We start from the raw sequence: 19162 nt of genomic DNA, 5'->3' as shown, positions 1-19162 counted from the left end.
GGCAATGCTTAAACCAAGAAGACAAAGTGACAATGCCTCTCAGAGAGAACATTCTGGACTAACAACAGACACATCTCCCAAAAATCTGCTGGGAATATCAGTTTTCAGCTCACTAAATCCCACAGTACACAGTTGGGGTCCGGTTATCTATTTCAACTGGTTCCTAGAGGGTCTGATACTTGTTGAAGTCTGAACTGCTTGCACTGGGCCAGCGTGCCTTCTGTTAATTATCCTGTTACCTAAACAAGTGAAACGACACTTTACGTTCTAATTAGTGTTAACTCTGAGCTGTTCCAGTTCTCTTTTAGGAATTACCGGCATTCCAAGCTCTATTCCCACATTTACATAAGGGCATGGCACTCAGGTCACAGGGCTCAAGCAAGATGAGTCATGAGGGGGTGCTTGCTGGAGCCTTCTTTACCGACTACGTGACTGCCTCGAGTTTGCCCGCTTGATGCCCTCCCAAGGCCTGCAGATCTCTCAAAACATAGCTTTGTTCTCTCTGTGAGTTCGAGACCAGCCTGGTCTACAAGAGCTAGTTCCAGGACAGGCTCCAAAACCACAGAGAAACCCTGTCTCGACAGAGACAGAGACCCAAATTGGAGCACTGGACAGAAATCTCAAGGTCCAAATCAGGAGCAGAAGGAGGGGGAGCACGAGCAAGGAACTCAGGACCACGAGGGGTACACTCACATTCTGAGACAATGGGGATGTTCTTTCGGGAATTCACCAAGGCCAGCTGGCCTGAGTCTGAAAAAGCATGGGATAAAACCGGACTTGCTGAACATAGCGGACAATGAGGACTACAGAGAACTCAAGAACAAGGGCAATGGGTTTTTGATCCTACTGCACGTGCTGGCTTTGGGGGGGCCTGGGCGGTTTGGATGCTCAACTTACTAAACCTGGATGGAGGTGGGCTGTCCTTGGACTTCCCACAGGTCAGGGAACCCTGATGGCTCTTCAAGCTGATGAGGGAGAGGGACTTAATCGGGGGAGGGGGAGGGAAATGGGAGGCGGTGGCAGGGAGGAGGCAGAAATCCTCAATAAATAAATAAATTAAAAAAAATTGAACCAATAAATTTCCTCAGAGGGGAAAAAAAAAAGAAACCCTGTCTCGAAAAACCAAAAAAAAAAAAAAAAAGCAACAAGAGGCTTTGAATCTCCCTTCACTCCATTGAATAGCAATATCGGGGTGGAGGGTGGGCAGAGTACTTATGCAAACCCAAGCCTCACCAGTCCCCCTGCCTCCTCAGGCCCCAGCAGTCATGAGTACAGACGCCGAGATGGCCATTTTTGGAGAAGCTGCTCCCTACCTCCGAAAACCAGAGAAGGAGAGGATTGAGGATCAGAACCGCCCATTCGACTCTAAGAAAGCCTGCTTTGCTGTGGACGAGAAAGAAATGTATGTGAAGGGCATGATCCAGAGCAGGGAAAACGACAAAGTCATTGTCAAGACCCTAGACGACCGGGTAAGTGTAGCATCCTCACTTTCCTTGGGAGCAGACTACTAGAGATTGCATGCTGGTCCAGAACCTTCTGGAGAGAGAACAAAACTTACGTTTGGCCATTCTGTGGTGGAAGAGTGAGATAGGCTGCCTGCCATCACCACTCCTTGGCTTCTGCTTCTTCCCTTTAAGGATTTGGGCTGGAAGGGTTTTGTGGTGTTTGCCTTAGTGGAAAAGAGATTGGTCTATTTAAAGAAGAAAGTGATACTGACTGTCGCCTGCTGGGCCAAGTCCATACAAGCTCTAGGCTGTAGGACTCTGACAGCGCAGGCTCAGGGCCCTCATTGGTTTGGAGTGGGTCATCACAATCCACTCTTGAGTTCAAACCTTGTTGGACTTGTCAGATCTCTGCCCTCGCGGCAGTCTCTTGCCAATCGATGCCAGCCGTGGTATCCACTTGCCTGGTTTACCATCTAGTGTGAGGGGTGGATGTCAGGGAGGAACACTGTTTCAAATGAAGGCACTGTTTACATTTTTTATCATCAACCTTAACCTCTTATTCTAGCTCCTTTTCACTGAACTATGGGAAATAAAAACCCATCTTCAGTCATTCTTGGAGTCCCCCCACCTTCAGAACTGGGCCCCATTTTCACAACCTTACAGAGAGTCACCCTAGACACACTGCCATTCTGGTGAACCTACCAAGACACGAGTGGCAGTCCCTAAAGCGTCAGAATGCAGAGACCTTCTCTGCCCCCGTGGGCTATCGTGGGTGTCTCTCTATAGGCTCAGGTGTTGAGAAAGAAGGCCTCCCTTCCTTGTGAACTTTAGCCCCCACCAGCAAGCCTCCTTCCCTTAATCTCAAAGCTCTACTGAGAACTTCGGTTTTAGGAGAATCGAAGGTAGCAAACATTTGTGGGTCTTTCTTCTGCCCTACTTTCTGTGTCCCCCGAGAACGAAGCGGAGAACCAATTATATGCTTTAGCAGGAAGCAAAGGTGGGAGTAACATGAAGAGGTGAAATTCAATAATTACCTCCAAATACTTCTCAGCCACAAACCATCATACCTGTCTAAATGCTTCACCATGACAGCAGAGAGAGAGAAGCAATTATCAGAGCTCTGAAGAAACGGGAGAAAAGAAATGGGGCATGAGATGGGGCACTGAGCAAGGCTCCGGGGGTTTCTTTCTCGAGACAACTTTAATGAAGATATTCCAAAAAAGCCTACATATGCAGGGTATTGAGAAGGGAAAGCACAGAACTCGGGAGAAAAGTTCTTTCTAATCTTTGTCTTGTTACAGCATTCAGAGCAACAGGTTAAATCAAGACAACTTTTTTTTTCTTTTCAACTATCTTAAGCCCGATCTGGCAATTCTGAGGGCCAAACTGCTCTTTAGCTTTATACATCTGATGCCCTTTTCTGGCACACACAATGCCAGGACGCTTGGGGACCCAGACCAGAAACAGATTAACTAAGGAATGTTACTGCCAGGTTATCTCTGAGCATGGAAATGATCCATTAAGTTGCTATAGCAATTCCATGATGACGGTGCTGTATCCCACTACACCACCTGCCCCAAAAGAGCACAGGTCATTGGCTCTACATCCATCACTTGCTTTTCCTTGTTCTACCCAGGAACTCACTCTGAACAGTGACCAGGTATTCCCCATGAACCCCCCTAAGTTTGACAAGATCGAGGACATGGCCATGATGACCCACCTGCACGAGCCCGCCGTGCTGTACAACCTCAAAGAGCGATACGCAGCCTGGATGATCTACGTGAGAGCCTTTTGATCTCTTTCTGTTTCACTTCTTTATCTGAGGAAAAACAAGATCCAACATCTTTTGAATTTCCCACAGACCTATTCAGGCCTCTTCTGTGTCACCGTCAACCCCTACAAGTGGCTGCCGGTGTACAACCCCGAGGTGGTGGCGGCCTACCGAGGCAAAAAGCGCCAGGAGGCCCCGCCCCACATCTTCTCCATCTCTGACAATGCCTACCAGTTCATGCTGACGGGTGAGTGAGCCCTTGGATTCAAATGACTGTAAACCATTATTGGGCCCTTTGCGGACCTCGTTCATTTGAACAACACAGTGTTCGGTGTGAATTTGGGAGTGTCAAGAGACTTGGGGTGACTGACCAAGGACATGGCACCTTTTATCACAGTAGTCACTGTGCAGGGCAAAGCCAGGGGTCCTAGATGAGGCATTCCAAATGTACTTATTCGGGGGGATTGTGGGACACAAGGACACTGCTACCTCATACCTCCCGATTTGCCCTTTTATGGGTACATACTAACCACCAACCACTTAAGGAATGCCAAGTTCGAGAGGTACAGCTCGCTCCTCTGATCCTTCCCGAGACGTAGACACGTGGTAACACTGCCACACCCCTAGGCCTCTGGGCACACGTCTGCTCCACCTTCACCTGACTTGATTGACTACAGATACAGGAAGTGGGCAGTCACGATCAGAAAACCCCTAGTGATCAAATGGCACCTTTACAGTCCTTGCCATTTCTTTGTCAATTTCTTTCCTTTGTATTAATTGAATTTACACGAGGGAAGATACATGTCATCATTTGTATTAGCTTGTTGAGGCCACTGTGACAGAATGTCACAGGCTGGGTATTTTAGTGGAAAACTTATTTATAAGGATACAAGAGACAATGTATTCGAGGGCTGTGGTTCATAGGCCATCTTTGGTGTTGAGTGGCTCGTAGGACATCTTCTTGCTCTCTGCCTTCATCTTTCCCTGGTGTTCTCCCTGTGGGCATGCCTTCACTTGTTCCTACACTACAGAGGCTCGTGTTGTGGGTCAGGCCTCAGCCTGTTCCAGTCTACCTCATCTTTAAGACTATCCCGAATCTCATTTACATTTTATTTCCAAATGAGGCCACAGTCTGAGGTTAGGACTTCAATATATGGATTTTAGTGTGCCATAATTCTGTTCACACGCTTTCATAAATGGAAAAATCAGTCTTACTTTGTGCAAGTAGAAAATCAAGACCAAAAAATTGAGATGACATTCAATCAGCTAAAAGTTATGGCCTCCCAATAGTTCAGGACCCAAAGCTTGCTTCCCTCGTTAAAAGAAATAGGAGAACATCCCAGCAAGGGTTTCAGATCTACAGACATAGATAGGTAGCCTTTACACTGTGGGGTTCATTGCTCAAGCATCCCACTTTCAGGGAATCTGCAAGACTCTCCCACAATGATTAGACAAGCCTACTCCACAGCCCCTAGGAAACGGCAAAGGTGTATTCTCAGAGTCCTTACTGGGTTGTTTGTTCTTAAACCCACCTATTACTTATGAGTTTGGTTTTGCTTGTTTCTGTGTTTCTAGATCGAGACAATCAGTCCATCCTGATCACGTAAGTAGCCTGTGTTCTCGTCACGATGGCTTTGAACCGGGTACCTTCTCTTTCACGTTCTTTTATCCCACTACTTTTTAATTGACAGTGGAGAATCCGGGGCCGGCAAGACTGTGAACACCAAGCGTGTCATCCAGTACTTTGCCACCATTGCAGTCACCGGAGACAAGAAGAAAGAGCAGCAGCCGGGCAAAATGCAGGTGAGGGGTACTGCACACCAAAGACTTGTTGGAATCAACGTGTCTCAAATATTAGGTGAATGCCAAGGATATGAAGAAGGTACACACAGCAGAGATAGCCCACTGGGATGGTCTTGTTTGTCCCCAGACATTTTTCTGTAACTGGAGTATTGTGCAATTCAATGAAAAGGCCCACCAGGATCTGACAACTCAGTTTAATTCTGACACTAGCTTCAGAGACATAGCATCACACCTGACATGTTAAGGTCTCAGGCTCACAAGCCCCAGTTCACATTACCTGTATGCACATCTAACCAACTTCTTTTAAGTGAAGAGTCCCTGCAATCTCTTCTGCTGCTGCAGTGGCTCACAGAACTCAGGGACTATGTCCCCTACATTTATTGGTTGAGAGGGAAGAGGTGCACAGAGTACTGTACAGGAAGAGGAGTCTGGAGTTTCCACGCCCTTTCTCAGCATGCCTTCTCCCGGCAAGTCCTCCCCAACACCGGATTCACCAGTCTAGAAGCTTTCCGAACTCCTTTGGTTAGGGGATTCTTACACAGGTTCCATTAGTTAGCTATCAGTGGCCAGTCAGTCTTCATACTTGCCCCCTAAATCCCCAACCCTCTAAACATACAAAAGCCTTGAATGGAGCTGAGGCTTCAGCTCCCAGTCACCACACACACCAGATCAGACCACAGCAGATCACATCACATTACACCACTTCAGAGACCCCAAGAGTTTCAGAAGGTTTGTGCCAAGAAACTAGCTGAAGCTCAAGTTACATATCTCTGCCTAAATCACAGTCGCATGGGGAACATGGCAAGGATTGGCGCTATGTGGACCTGGGGGGGGGGGGGGAGTCTAGAATCTGCCACAGCCAGGTCACCACAATGCTACCCTAATAAAAGTCTCAGCCCACTGAGACTACCCAAGTGGGCTGTCCACACCCCAGTTCTGACCACTAGTCGGGTGACATCCCTCCCCAGACTCTGCCCAGGTCACCCAACAGTTTCCAGTGACCAAACACCCATCCAAGAAGAAAGCCTGAAGTCCTCAACTTTCCCTCTTCGCTTGTTACTAGGGAACCCTGGAGGATCAGATCATCCAAGCCAACCCCCTGCTGGAGGCCTTTGGAAATGCCAAGACTGTGAGGAACGACAATTCCTCCAGATTTGTAAGACCCAGATCAGTTTTCAACTCCCTGTCCAATTGTACCCATCCCTTAAATGCTAGACTCGAAAATTTGCTAGATATACTGAGCCTCAGTCTGCAATTCAGATCAATCGGTGTAAGTGGAATTATGAAGGTGCTGGTTTATTTTCCAGGCAAAGGGAAGATTTCACTGTCTGTCCTTCACCTTCGAAGACCCCTTCACAACACACTGAGTCACAGCGACAGGCTAGGAGAAATCATTTAGGCTAAAGTGATCTCTATGGGTGGAGGAACTTACTTTTTAATCTCTGTGTGTGTGTGTGTCCGACAATAGCAGGGTGTTGTCTTCTCTGTTGCCTTTCTTTCTTATTGCCTCAAAACAGAGCCTCTTATTGAACCAGAACCTTTCCTTTTTAGCTAGGCTCCTGGCCAGTAATCTCTCAGGATCAGCCTGTCTCTGACCCTCAGTGCTGGGGTGATAGACAAGCAGAGTCATGCCTAGGATTCAGAAACACTTTTAAAAGCAAAAGTTGATTGACTTAGCCACAGGACCCTTAAAATAACCCAAATTAGCAAACTTGACCTCCTGCAAGCCAGGAGACCCTGGGAGGAGGGGCAGCTAGTGAAGGTAGGAGAGGAGACTAGAAACAGAGAACAACTTGGTATTGTCAATACTGAAGGATAGATTCCATCCTCCAGAATTTTACTTGAGATTAGCTCAACCAAAGTGGTATTTACTTCCATGCTGACAAATAAGTAAACATTGGTTCCTCCATGTAACTTCCTTGGCCAGGGGAACAAGGGCTCAGAGGTGAAGCTGGGAGAAATACAAGCATCCCACACACTTCCCTAGCTGGGCAGCCTCAAGCTCACATCTCATAATCTTCCCACAGAGACCAAATGGGTACCGACCAGAAAGTGGGTTGTAAATGGAGGTTTCACGGTCCCACCCCGTTCTACAGCTGCTTCTAAACAATCACTCAGAGGCTTAATATTAATTACAGAATGTTTGACCTATACTCAGGCTTACTACTAACTAGCTCTTACTTCTTTTTTTTAAATTTATTTATTTATTGAGGATTTCTGCCTCCTCCCCACCACCGCCTCCCATTTCCCTCCCCCTCCCCCGATCAAGTCCCTCTCCTTCATCAGCTTGAAGAGCCATCAGGGTTCCCTGACCTGTGGGAAGTCCAAGGACCTCCCACCTCCATCCAGGTTTTAGTAAGTTGAGCATCCAAACTGCCCAGGCCCCCCCAAAGCCAGCATGTGCAGTAGGATCAAAAACCCATTGCCATTGTTCTTGAGTTCTCAGTAGTCCTCATTGTCCGCTATGTTCAGCAAGTCCGGTTTTATCCCATGCTTTTTCAGACTCAGGCCAGCTGGCCTTGGTGAATTCCCGAACGAACATCCCCATTGTCTCAGAGTGTGGGTGTACCCCTCGCGGTCCTAAGTTCCTTGCTGGTGCTCCCCCTCCTTCTGCTCCTGATTTGGACCTTGAGATTTCTGTCAGGTGCTCCAATTTGGGTCTCTGTCTCTGTCTCCTTTCATCGCCTGATGAAGGTTAATATTCAGGGGGATGCCTATATGTTTGTCTTTGGATTCACCTTCTTACTTAGCTTCTCTAGGATTGCGAATTATAAGCTCAATGTCCTTTAATTATGGCTAGAAACCAAATATGAGTGAGTACATCCCATGTTCCTCTTTTTGGGTCTGGCTTACCTCACTCAGGATAGTGTTTTCTATTTCCATCCATTTGTACGCAAACTTCAAGAAGTCCTTGTTTTTTACTGCTGAGTAGTACTCTAATATGTATATATTCCATACTTTCTTCATCCATTCTTCTATTGAAGGGCATCTAGGTTGTTTCCAGGTTCTGGCTATTACGAACAATGCTGCTATGAACATAGTTGAGCATATACTTTTGTTGTATGATGGGGCCTCTCTTGGGTATATTCCCAAGAGTGGTATTGCTGGGTCCAGGAGTAGGTTGATCCCGAATTTCCTGAGGAACCGCCACACTGCTTTCCAGAGTGGGTTGCACAAGTTTGCATTCCCACCAGCAAAGGATGAGTGTACCCCTTTCTCCACAACCTCTCCAGCAAAGGCTATCATTGGTATACCCAGCCAAGCTATCGTTCACTTCCTTAGCTCTTACTTCTAAATTAACCCATTTCTATTCAACTAAGTATTGTCACATGGTTGTGGCTTTTACCAGTCTTCTGGCATCTTGCATTTTGGGTGACTGCTGGGGTCTCCCTCAACTCCACCCTCTCTCTCTCAGTATTCAGTTTGGCTTTCCCACCTAGCTATATTCTGCCTTGTTATAGGCTTTTATTGTCAACCAATGAAAGCAACATATATTCACAGCATACAGAAGGGCTATCCCACAGAAGTGGGTGCATCTGTCAGAGACTGTGGCATTGATCCCTGACTCTTCCTTTTTTGGCTATACCCTTTGAACTCAGCTCACTGCCCCATGCACACCTGTCTTCCTGGGTAGACAGCTAAGCCCCTTCCCCTCTGGTGGGGGATGTGAGTGTCTGTTATATGTGTCATACACACCTGAATCAAGTCAGTTGTTGTGTTGACCTTAAGTAAAGACACTGCCGTTGGGAACTCTGCCTGGGTACACCCACTTAGCCATGAGGTTTCTCACTTGGTCCTGATTCAGACTCACAATCATATCTGTTTACTTTCTACCATCCAGACATTTATAAGCTAACGGGTGACTGATATTGTCCCCCATTAAGTTACTGAATACTGAAGAGTTCTCTAACTTTTCATAGACTGAGAAACTTTTGAGGATTGAACACATTCCATGCTGTATAAGGAAACAAATATGCCAAGACTTTTGCCCTCAAATTCACTCGCAGTGCAGTACAGGATCAATTAAGTAGACGATGCAAGAAAGAAGTATATGGATTGTGTGTACATGCTATCATTGTAAATTGTACATATATATAATTTCATAAATTGTCATATAAATAATACATAAATATTTTGTTTATGTCACATTTGGTATATAGTGTGTGTGTGTGTGTGTGTGTGTGTGTGTGTGTGTGTGTGTGTGAGAGAGAGAGAGAGAGAGAGAGAGAGAGAGAGAGAGAGAGAGATCAAAAAAGGGAATAGCACAGACTCTGAGTTGTTCATTTGGGAGCCAGGAAGGCTAGCCTGCGACTGGGCCTGGAAGATGGATTTTCTGTTAGGGAACAGCATGTAAAACTGTGAGAAATCTTGGAAGTAGCCTCCAGAGGTAAAACAGAAATCAGACAGACATCTATAAATTCTAACATGTTAGGAAGAGTGTGAGAAGCCAGGTATGAGAGCAAGGAGGCAATCAAGACTGGTGTGATCCTAAGCAGGGAAGTCAGAAAGTGAGCCTGTGGGTTTCCCCAGAGATACAGGAACAGGATCAGCACTTTGGGAAAGATGCTCACAGCCTTGGAAGACACAACCTGGGGACATGGGTGTCAGGGACGCAGAGGGCAAGGCAGTGGCTTTGCTTCTGGCATCAGTCCCAACCCCACACCCCTACCCACTTCCTACCCACCTCTCAGAGGATCAGAGGCAGCATAAATAAAATAACTTGTTTGTCAACCTGCTGTTGCACAGGGGAAGTTCATTCGGATACACTTTGGAGCCACAGGGAAGCTAGCATCAGCGGACATTGAAACCTGTGAGTCCACACAATGTACAAAAATAATGCTTAGCTAAAGGCATAACTTAGGAACCTGCAATCTCATTGCTTTTGCTATTGTTGTTGTTGATACTTTAGATCTCCTGGAAAAATCCAGAGTGACATTCCAGTTATCCAGTGAAAGAAGTTACCACATTTTTTACCAAATCATGTCAAACAAGAAGCCAGAACTAATTGGTAAGCTCTGGAGATGCTGTTCATAGCTTCTCTATCAGCAGTGGGAACAGTACCCAGACTGAGTGCTGCCTGAGGAGTTAAAGTCTTTGTCTTTCACAGACTTGCTTCTGATTTCAACCAACCCCTTCGACTTCCCCTTCGTGAGCCAAGGAGAGGTCACAGTAGCCAGCATTGATGACAGCGAGGAACTGTTGGCAACTGATGTAAGCATGTGCTTATTTGTTTGCATAGAGCATTACAGTGTTCATGGTCTGAGAGGCATCATAATGTGCTCACTAGAAAATGGAGATCAAATGAGGATCCAGAGATACTAGCTGATTAGACTTACAGATTGTCCCAAGCCCACACCACAATACTTCAAAATGGGAATCTATAAAGTTCTACAAAGCTACAGGCTTCCAGTTCTATTCTCTGCCATTTTGATTCAAATCTCCTTTTTGCATTTATAATGCTTGTGAACCTTATTCAGAAATTTTCAGCCTGCAGAAAAGTATAAAACAGCAAAACAAAAGAAAACAAACCCCTCTACCCTGCAGTGACTGTTCCGTTTTCCCTTCTGCCTTCACCCCAGACTCACTACCTCTTCAGCACACAGGGCAGACAGGTAGCCTTCTATCTCTGGGGATTCTCTGCAGATCTAACTATCATAACAGTAATAACTAAATGTGTTGAGAACTGTCCCATCACAGAGACAATGAACTTTACTTTCATTATTGACGTATTAAAAGTGTCTTTGACATGGGTATAGGAAGCTGACTCTTGGAAGAATCTTTAAAGAAAAGACACAGCTTTCCTGAGGATACAAGGAAATGCAAACATGTTTAAACCCAAGTGGACCCAACCAGGAGTGGAGTCTGTCTCCATTTTTGCTGACCCCACCCTCACAGAAACTTCAAAAGCTATGGAAATGAGTCTTGTCCTTCATCAGGGCACATCTAGCACCTGCCACCTTTACCTTTATTTTGTGATGTTTCCAGGTAACACGGATTGCCTGAGACAAGTAGAAATTTTTTCATAATCAAACAAACCAAAGGTGATGGTTTCCCCAGTCTTCAAGAGTCAGGTTCACAACTGATGCTCCTACCCCAGAGGAAGGCTCTCTACGCCGTCCCTCAGTGTCTGTGGCAAATTAGTTTCCCGACAATCCTTTCATCTCGGATCCTCTGACACTCACATCCTTTCTACAGAGTGCCATGCTCTTAGCACTCATATGCCCATGTACTTTAAGCGCTCCCTAGACTACGCTACCTAAGTCAGCCTAAATGATATAGACAGCTGTGTTATGTAGGCAGGTATGCGGGTCATGCATGTGGCTGAAGGCAGCTATGACTGAGGCCCAACAAAATCATAAACTTACTCTTAAAACTCTATTTTGCATTTTTAAAAATTCTGCCGTTCTTGAACAGGAACTTTCTAGATTACAATGGCATGCCCAATATCATTACACCTGGAATGTGGGAAAGCATTTATAATATGCTTGGCACAGTGACTCCTCCCCAAATATTTTCAGTCCTTGGCGCTTGAATCCACAGACGAGGGCTCCTCACACCGAAAGTGTCAGTGTCTACACCCGAGTTCTCCTACTGCTCCCCTACTGGTGGCATTTCTTCTGGGTGACAGTTAATGGTCTGAGAAAAGAATGCCTTTTGGAGATTATGTTCCCCAAGAGGTTCCCCAAACAGTTATGCTTTCTCTTTGTCCCTTCTAGAGTTTAGTGAGAGTCTTTTAATGTAATGCAACCTCTCCCTGGGACATAGCTACGCACCACTGAGATAGGAAATGGACTCAGGGATAACTGTCATGGCTGTCTCTTTTCTGATCGCTGAGCCCTCCATCCTTCACTAGATCCTTGGGAAGGCTCTTCTTGCCTACACAGGCATGCCAGCCCAGAGTGCCTCACTCTTTACTATTATCCTGCTGACCCACTGGGTCTATCCTACCAATTCAGACATGTCCAGGCAGGTTTCAACCCCATCAAAGAACAATTTGTAGAGTGCAAACCTGTTACATAATCAACTTGTGTACCCCAGAGAAGGCCTTCTTGATTTTTTGGTTTTGTCATTTGAAAACCTTATGAGCAAAATGGTTTTGAAATCAAATCAGCAAATACTAAATCCAGACTAGCTCTTGCCCCCATCCCATGACATCCTCTTTATAGGACTCTGGATAGGTTCTTACCCTCAGAGGATTCTACTTCTGCACCCACAAGTTTGTATATCTATAAGATCTGTGAACATGAGGATGTGTGTGTGTGTGTGCGCATGCACTTATACTTACATAAGACTATCTATAAACCTATAAGGTATTATGTGGACTTAATAAGATAATATATGGATAGTGCCTCATCCAATACCTTATATAAAAGGGGAGCTCTATAAAAATGTGTCCTTTGCTCATCTGAAAATTGGTAATATCTCTGCTGACCTTCCTTCCCATGGCTATTATTCCATAGTGCATTTTCTAAATAATGTACAACTCTGTGAATTCTATGTTACAATGAAAAACTGAAACTTTTGGGCACAATTTCTCCATCACTGCCTATGCAATTTTCTTCCTCCGGTATTATATAGTGATTGGAAAGATCATAGCCAGTTCTTATCTGATGAAAGAAAAGAAATACTTCCTCCTCTTCCTATAATCTCCATTCACCTAAACAGACACATTTAAAACTGGGTTTTAGCCTTTAATGCAACACATCACGTATTCATATGCTTCTGTAAGTCATATGCAAATGGTGTTTCATATGATACACAAAAAGGATCCCTGAGTCCCTTTTCTTCCTTCTAGAATGCCATTGACATCCTGGGTTTTAGCCCAGAGGAGAAAGTGGGGATCTACAAGCTGACGGGGGCCGTGATGCATTATGGAAACATGAAGTTCAAACAGAAGCAGAGAGAGGAACAAGCAGAGCCAGATGGCACCGAAGGTAACTGGACCTGAGGGGGAGAGTGGGGGTTGATTTCCCACCATGATGCTCATATATGGTTTGCCGTTATATGAAATAAGCTTTTTCTGCTCTTCCAAAATTATATACCTTGAATTTGAGTTGTTCAAGGCTCATTGCTCATGTCTTAAACAAGTCCACTCATTTCACGGAGACTTAGAGTGTCAAATTGACACCTACTCTCACCCGATTTTTAAGGAGGACTTGAATGAGTGGACCATTAGACTATTACTAAGTGAACTTCACTTTCTCTCTGTGTGTACTAACACCAATGCCCAGGATACTGTCCTGATAATTTGAACCAAAAATGAAAATCTCTGATAAAAAAGGGAGTCAAATTTTCTTCTTCCTGTCGCTGTCATTCCCACCCTGACATCTATTGAACTTGACTCTGAACCAAAGACTGGTAAACAACTCTTTTCCCTCTGTAATTCTCACCTGGCCACTCTCTACCTTACCCGGAGAAATCCTGGAAGTAAAGCTGAGGGAAGCAGGAAGAGAGGAAAGGCAACAGAACCCACACCACCCCATGTGGCCTAGTCTTTGGCCCTTACTTCTTTCATGTGCATCCTAAAAATTCTTTGAATGAAGGGGTGAATGATGGTGGGTTACCCCTAATAATCTACCTGTTGATTCCATCCCTGCAGTGTATGAATCTGGTTGGTTAAACCTGGGGGCATCAAGAAGGTTCTATAGGCAAGGCTTAAAGGTTAGGAAGATCTAAATGACCTTACCAGTGTGCTGTTAAGGCTCTCATGATTTGTTTCTTTCAGCCTGAATTAATCTCCCTTTTGCTGACTTAAAGTCATCTGATCAGTAGTATTACCATGGGTATGATAGCCTACCATACTCATAGAACCCACCCATGCTCATGGGAAGATGATACAAGATGTGCACCAGAGGCGTGTGTCTTGTGACCCATCTTAGATGCCTGTCTATCTCAGTGGTACATGGTGAAAGGAGAAACAAAATTCATAACAGGAAACATTTGACCCAGGACAATTATGGGGGCCTTTCTGGAGTAGAGGACAGTAAATTGGACTGCAAAGGATGCTTAGGATTCTGAAAGATACAGGGAGAGGCAGATACACTGTGGTAAGCGAGGAGACAAGAGAGATGGTGCGTTGGGAACTGAGGAAGAGAAGAGATCCACTCTGGCTACCGAGAAAAGGATGTGTGGCAGATTTGCATTTGGGAAGCTATATAAACCATGGCCAATCCAAGTAGCAGGGGCGTAAATCAGTCAGCAGTCAGCCTACTTCAAACATGGAATCTTGGAGAATATGCATCAGGATCCTCAACAAGCATGGATTGCATAGAAACACATTTTGATAGAGTCCCTGGCCCTCGTCCTTCCCTAGCGATCAGGTGCCTCGTGTTTACAGCAGAAAGAACCCCAACAAAAGAGACAGTGGGGAACTTAGTCAGGCACGAGCACCTATGATGATCATGCCAACCTGTGTATGAAAAGCAGGCATCCACCAAACACTAGGCATGCCCCCCAGTAACCCTAAAACCCCAACACTGGCATCACCTCCAATCTTGCAAACAACAAAACTAAAACCTGGAGAAGCAAAAGCAAAATCCGGAGCCAGGCAGTCCATACTGGAGGCAGCAGTCTGATCCTCTTTGCTGCTGTAGTGTTCCACAGCTGCTGAAAGCAAGGGAAAGGCCAGTGATTGGAGGACATGAGCATGGGTTGATCAAGTATAAGAGTGATGAATGATGAATAACTGGTCCCATCCACTTGCGTGAGCAAAGCAAGAAAAAGTGATAGTTTGAGCAGAATAAAGTGTGCTTTCTGACTGTTGATAACGTACTTAACAAATGCTACACAGGGATTTAGTGAACCTGCCTCCATTGGCAGAAACAAGATGAGAGTCCCAGTCAGGGAAGGGTCTGCCTGGGAAGAGGCATTTCTCTGCCTTCGTGATGGGCTCAGCTGATGTCAGTAAATGTCCACAAAGTACACAAACCTATCTGCAGTCGTCATTGGCATTTTCCAGGCTTAGATATTGAGGAACTCCTACAACCGCCATGTCATAGTTTTCCTTCTGTTGCTCTGATGAAAGCCATGATCAAAAGCAATCCAGGGGAGGAAGGGGTTTATTTGGCTTGACATCTGATACACTGTAAATAACCAAGCTATAGTGCTCAGTCCAGAGGCAGTTTTTTGTTTGTTTTTGTGTTTGTGATTTTTTTTTTTTTTGAGACAGGATCTCACTAAGTAGCCCTGGCTAGTCGAAAACACACGATATAAATCAGGCTAGCCTAAAATTCACAGAGCTCCACTTAACTCTGCCTCTTGGGTACTAGAATTAAGGATGTGAGCCACATGACTGGCAATACAATTATTTTTTTAACCCTACTTCTATTTTTCAGGGTGTGAGGGAGTTATACGTGTCAGGGTCCCTGTGTTGACATCTGAGGACAACTTTAAAGGATTTAGTTCTCATCTTTCATTGCATGAGTCCTGGGGATTAAACCCAGGTCGTTAGGCTGGACAGAAAGCACCTTTACCTGCCAAGCCATCTAGACAGCCCAGATGCAATTCTTTTTCTTAGCATTTTCAATTCATGGTTGGTGGGACCACAGGTGTTCCCACGTAACTAAAATGCTTTTGGTCTGGGGACTTTCAGTTTTGGGATTTTTTGTTGTTGTTGTTTCAATTGTTGTTGTTGTTTTGAAATAAGATCTCTTTATGTAGTCCTGACGGTCCTGGAACTTGCATATAGACCAGCCTGGCCTAACCTCATAGAGTTCTGCCTGTCTCTGACTCCCAAGTTCTGTGACAAATGGGGTATGCCACCATGCCCAGCTGACTAACATGTTAATGAAGCTGAAATATTAGTAGGTCAAAAATAAGTCAAAAAGCATATTGTCTGGGCATGTACTCGGTAGGTGGTAGAGTGCTTGCAAGTCAAAAGCCCTGGATGATACCCTCAATACCTAGAGAAAAGAAGGGAAACACAAGCTTACTGTGTGTAAAGTTTGCGCCTAGGAGACGGATTGGGAGTTAGTGAGAACAAAAGATCCCTGGACTATGGGTTGAAGCTTCACAAGCAAGTCCAGGCCTGGTAACACAAGAGAATACAGAGACTTCACAAAGAACTAAGAGACGTGTTTCTGGGAGGCCGCTAGGCTAACTGGACAGCCCAGTGACTTCTGCTTCTGTACAGCACCATGTCTTCTCTTTCCTCAGTGGCTGACAAAGCTGGGTACTTGATGGGACTGAATTCTGCAGAGATGCTGAAAGGCCTGTGCTGTCCGAGAGTGAAGGTTGGAAATGAGTATGTCACCAAAGGACAGAACGTCCAGCAGGTAACAGAGATTCCCAGAATCTGGCTGACTTAGCTGGCCTGCTATCTGAATTGTGTCCCCGGCATTCTTCCAGTGACATCAGGAAAGTAGTATAAACTGACTTCAACATCAAGGTGGGAGTTATCCTTAGATCTCAAAGGTGACCCAAGGGATGCCGATGCAGGCATGCTCACTAGGTACTATAAGGGCTGGTACCCAGGAAATGAAGGCTGGCTGCCTCTCTCTGACTCCTTTGGGGGTTCCACATACTATTAGCTCTCCTCTAGTGTGTCTTTGCTACATAAGCTCTCTCTATTCTTCCCACCTGAGACCTCCCTTAGACCTTTCAAACTTACACCTCCATGCTTCCACTTTAAACCTGAAATTCAGACCAGTATTTTGTGATCCCAATTCCAAATTTTATCAAGAAACACTAATTCATCCAACCTACATAAAGACTTCTCCTCTAGGTGAAGCAGGGCCAGGGCTGTTATATGGTATAACCATGGCTGTTAAGAAACTATGTTCTTAGCCTGGCAGTGGTAGCACTTGCCTTTAATCCCAGCAGAGGCAGGCAGATCTCTGTGAGTTCAAGGCCAGCCTGGTCTACCTGAGCTAGTTCCAAAACAGGCTCCAAAGCTACAGAGAATCCTTGTCTCGAAAAACCAAAAACAAACAAAACAAAACAAAATAAAAAACTATGTCCTTAGTGGAACTGTTCTTAGAGAAAGGAGACTATCATGAGCTAGACAGATGTCTTAAGAAATCTTTAATAAGATTCTGAATGATGTGAAATTGTCAACGTTCAACTACTTTTGACTATCATGATGTCAGTTTCATGCTTCAACTTAATGTAACCAATGAGTGTAGAGTAATGACTTAACATGGATGTTAAATGGATGGTCCTTTCTCAAGGTGACCAACTCAGTGGGCGCCCTGGCCAAAGCCGTCTATGAGAAGATGTTCCTGTGGATGGTCACCCGCATCAACCAGCAGCTGGACACCAAGCAGCCCAGGCAGTACTTCATTGGGGTCTTGGACATCGCTGGCTTTGAGATCTTTGATGTAAGCTATTTAGACAAATGACTGGCTTACTCTGCTTAGCTCTGCTTCCAAATTCACTCACAGGGATTGTTCAGACTTAAATTCTTCCATTTTGCACCCAGTTCAACAGCCTGGAGCAGCTGTGCATCAACTTCACCAACGAGAAGCTGCAGCAGTTCTTCAACCACCACATGTTCGTGCTGGAGCAGGAGGAGTACAAGAAGGAAGGCATCGAGTGGAAATTCATCGACTTCGGGATGGACCTGGCCGCCTGCATCGAGCTCATCGAGAAGGTAGGGATAGACTTTCTTTCTTTCTTTCTTTCTTTCTTTCTTTCTTTCTTTCTTTCTTTCTTTCTTTCTTTTTTTCTTTCTTTCTTTCTTTCTCTCTTTCTCTCTTTCTTTCTTTCTTTCTTTTTCTCTTTCTTTCTTTCTCTCTCTTTTTCTTTCTTTCTTTTTCTCTTTCTTTCTCTCTCTTTTTCTTTCTTTCTTTTTCTCTTTCTTTCTTTCTCTCTCTTTTTCTTCCTTTCTTCCTTCCTTCCTTCCCTCCTTTCTTCCTTTCCTCCTTTCTTTCCTCCCTCCCTTCCTCCCTCCTTCCTTTCCTTCCTCCCTTCTTCCTTTCCTCCTTCCCTCCCTCCATCCATCCCTCCTTCTCTCTCTCCCTCTCTCCCTCCCTCCCTCTCTCTCTCTCTCCCTTTCTCCATGGTGGGCACCCCACTTTGCTCCTCTTCCTTGAAGATACTATACTTCTTTGGATAGTATCCTCCTTACAGAGAGGGTAAGCTGAGAAAGAGAGAGACTCAGAAAGCACTCAGAGCTGTTGTCACACCTAAGGAGGCACCTGAGTGGTTAAAATACAAGACTACAAGCATGTCAGTGGAATCCCAGCATGCATTGTGGCATCTCTTACCTACTGACATGGCCCTAAATTCAAAGAGGACAGGCCAGGGACAGTGCCATTCTTAGTGGGAAGCTACTGTGAAAACAAAGGATGATGTTAACTTTTAACGAGGGCCTTCCATGCTAGACCTGCTGGTACATTCCTGTTATCCCATCACCTAAGAATCTGAAACGGGGGGATTATTAGTTGTAGACTAATCTATCCAGCATGACTTCAATGACTTCATTCTTAGTACCTACCACTATTCTGGGGCTGCACCAAACACACCAGGAGCCTTGCTATGGTGGCTCACATTCCAGTACTCTTAGCACCACGATAGTGGCACCAAAGGATTTCTCTTTGCTTTCTCCAACCATGAGTCACCAGGATGGCTTCTTAACCATAAAGACACCATCTCTGTCATACTCCTTCTAGCCAATGGGCATCTTCTCCATCCTGGAAGAGGAGTGCATGTTCCCCAAAGCAACAGACACCTCCTTCAAGAACAAACTGTATGACCAGCATCTTGGAAAGTCCAACAACTTCCAGAAGCCCAAGCCAGCCAAAGGCAAGGCTGAAGCCCACTTCTCGCTGGTGCACTATGCGGGCACCGTAGACTACAACATCGCAGGCTGGCTGGACAAGAACAAGGACCCCCTGAATGAGACCGTGGTGGGGCTCTACCAGAAGTCTTCCCTGAAGCTGTTATCCTTCCTCTTTTCCAACTATGCTGGTGCAGATGCAGGTGAGATTCTTTCTCCCTCATGGAAAGTCCTGTGTAATTATTCACACCCTAAAGCCACTCATAGATAAATCAGCCCAACATGAGCTTCAAGTTCTCACCTCCATTTTTATCCCTCATATTTCCCATGTTCTTCTTAAAACAGTGAGCTCCATGGAGGTAAATTGGGCTCTAACTGGGTAGATTGGATGGGGTAGTCAGTACTTCATTGTTTAATAATTAAAAA

At 45.2% G+C, this 19162-nt stretch overlaps 1 protein-coding gene across 1 annotated transcript in view; it reads left to right on the top strand.

Moving 5' to 3' along the window:
- The first annotated feature begins 1265 nt into the window (after nucleotides 1-1265).
- Myh13 (myosin heavy chain 13) overlaps nucleotides 1266-19162 on the top strand; it is a 132165-nt gene continuing 114268 nt past the window's right edge. The window contains exons 1-14 of the mRNA XM_026780064.1: nucleotides 1266-1469; nucleotides 3082-3225; nucleotides 3307-3463; nucleotides 4792-4819; nucleotides 4908-5019; nucleotides 6083-6175; nucleotides 9766-9829; nucleotides 9929-10027; nucleotides 10127-10230; nucleotides 12815-12953; nucleotides 16174-16292; nucleotides 17187-17336; nucleotides 17438-17608; nucleotides 18630-18939. Of these exons, the coding sequence (XP_026635865.1) occupies nucleotides 1266-1469; nucleotides 3082-3225; nucleotides 3307-3463; nucleotides 4792-4819; nucleotides 4908-5019; nucleotides 6083-6175; nucleotides 9766-9829; nucleotides 9929-10027; nucleotides 10127-10230; nucleotides 12815-12953; nucleotides 16174-16292; nucleotides 17187-17336; nucleotides 17438-17608; nucleotides 18630-18939 (1894 nt within the window). The remainder of the gene's footprint in view (nucleotides 1470-3081; nucleotides 3226-3306; nucleotides 3464-4791; nucleotides 4820-4907; nucleotides 5020-6082; nucleotides 6176-9765; nucleotides 9830-9928; nucleotides 10028-10126; nucleotides 10231-12814; nucleotides 12954-16173; nucleotides 16293-17186; nucleotides 17337-17437; nucleotides 17609-18629; nucleotides 18940-19162) is intronic.

This window comes from Microtus ochrogaster, chromosome 7 (assembly GCF_000317375.1).
Source record: "Microtus ochrogaster isolate Prairie Vole_2 chromosome 7, MicOch1.0, whole genome shotgun sequence".
Lineage (NCBI taxonomy): Eukaryota > Metazoa > Chordata > Mammalia > Rodentia > Cricetidae > Microtus > Microtus ochrogaster.
This window is presented reverse-complemented; position numbering and strand designations above follow the sequence as displayed.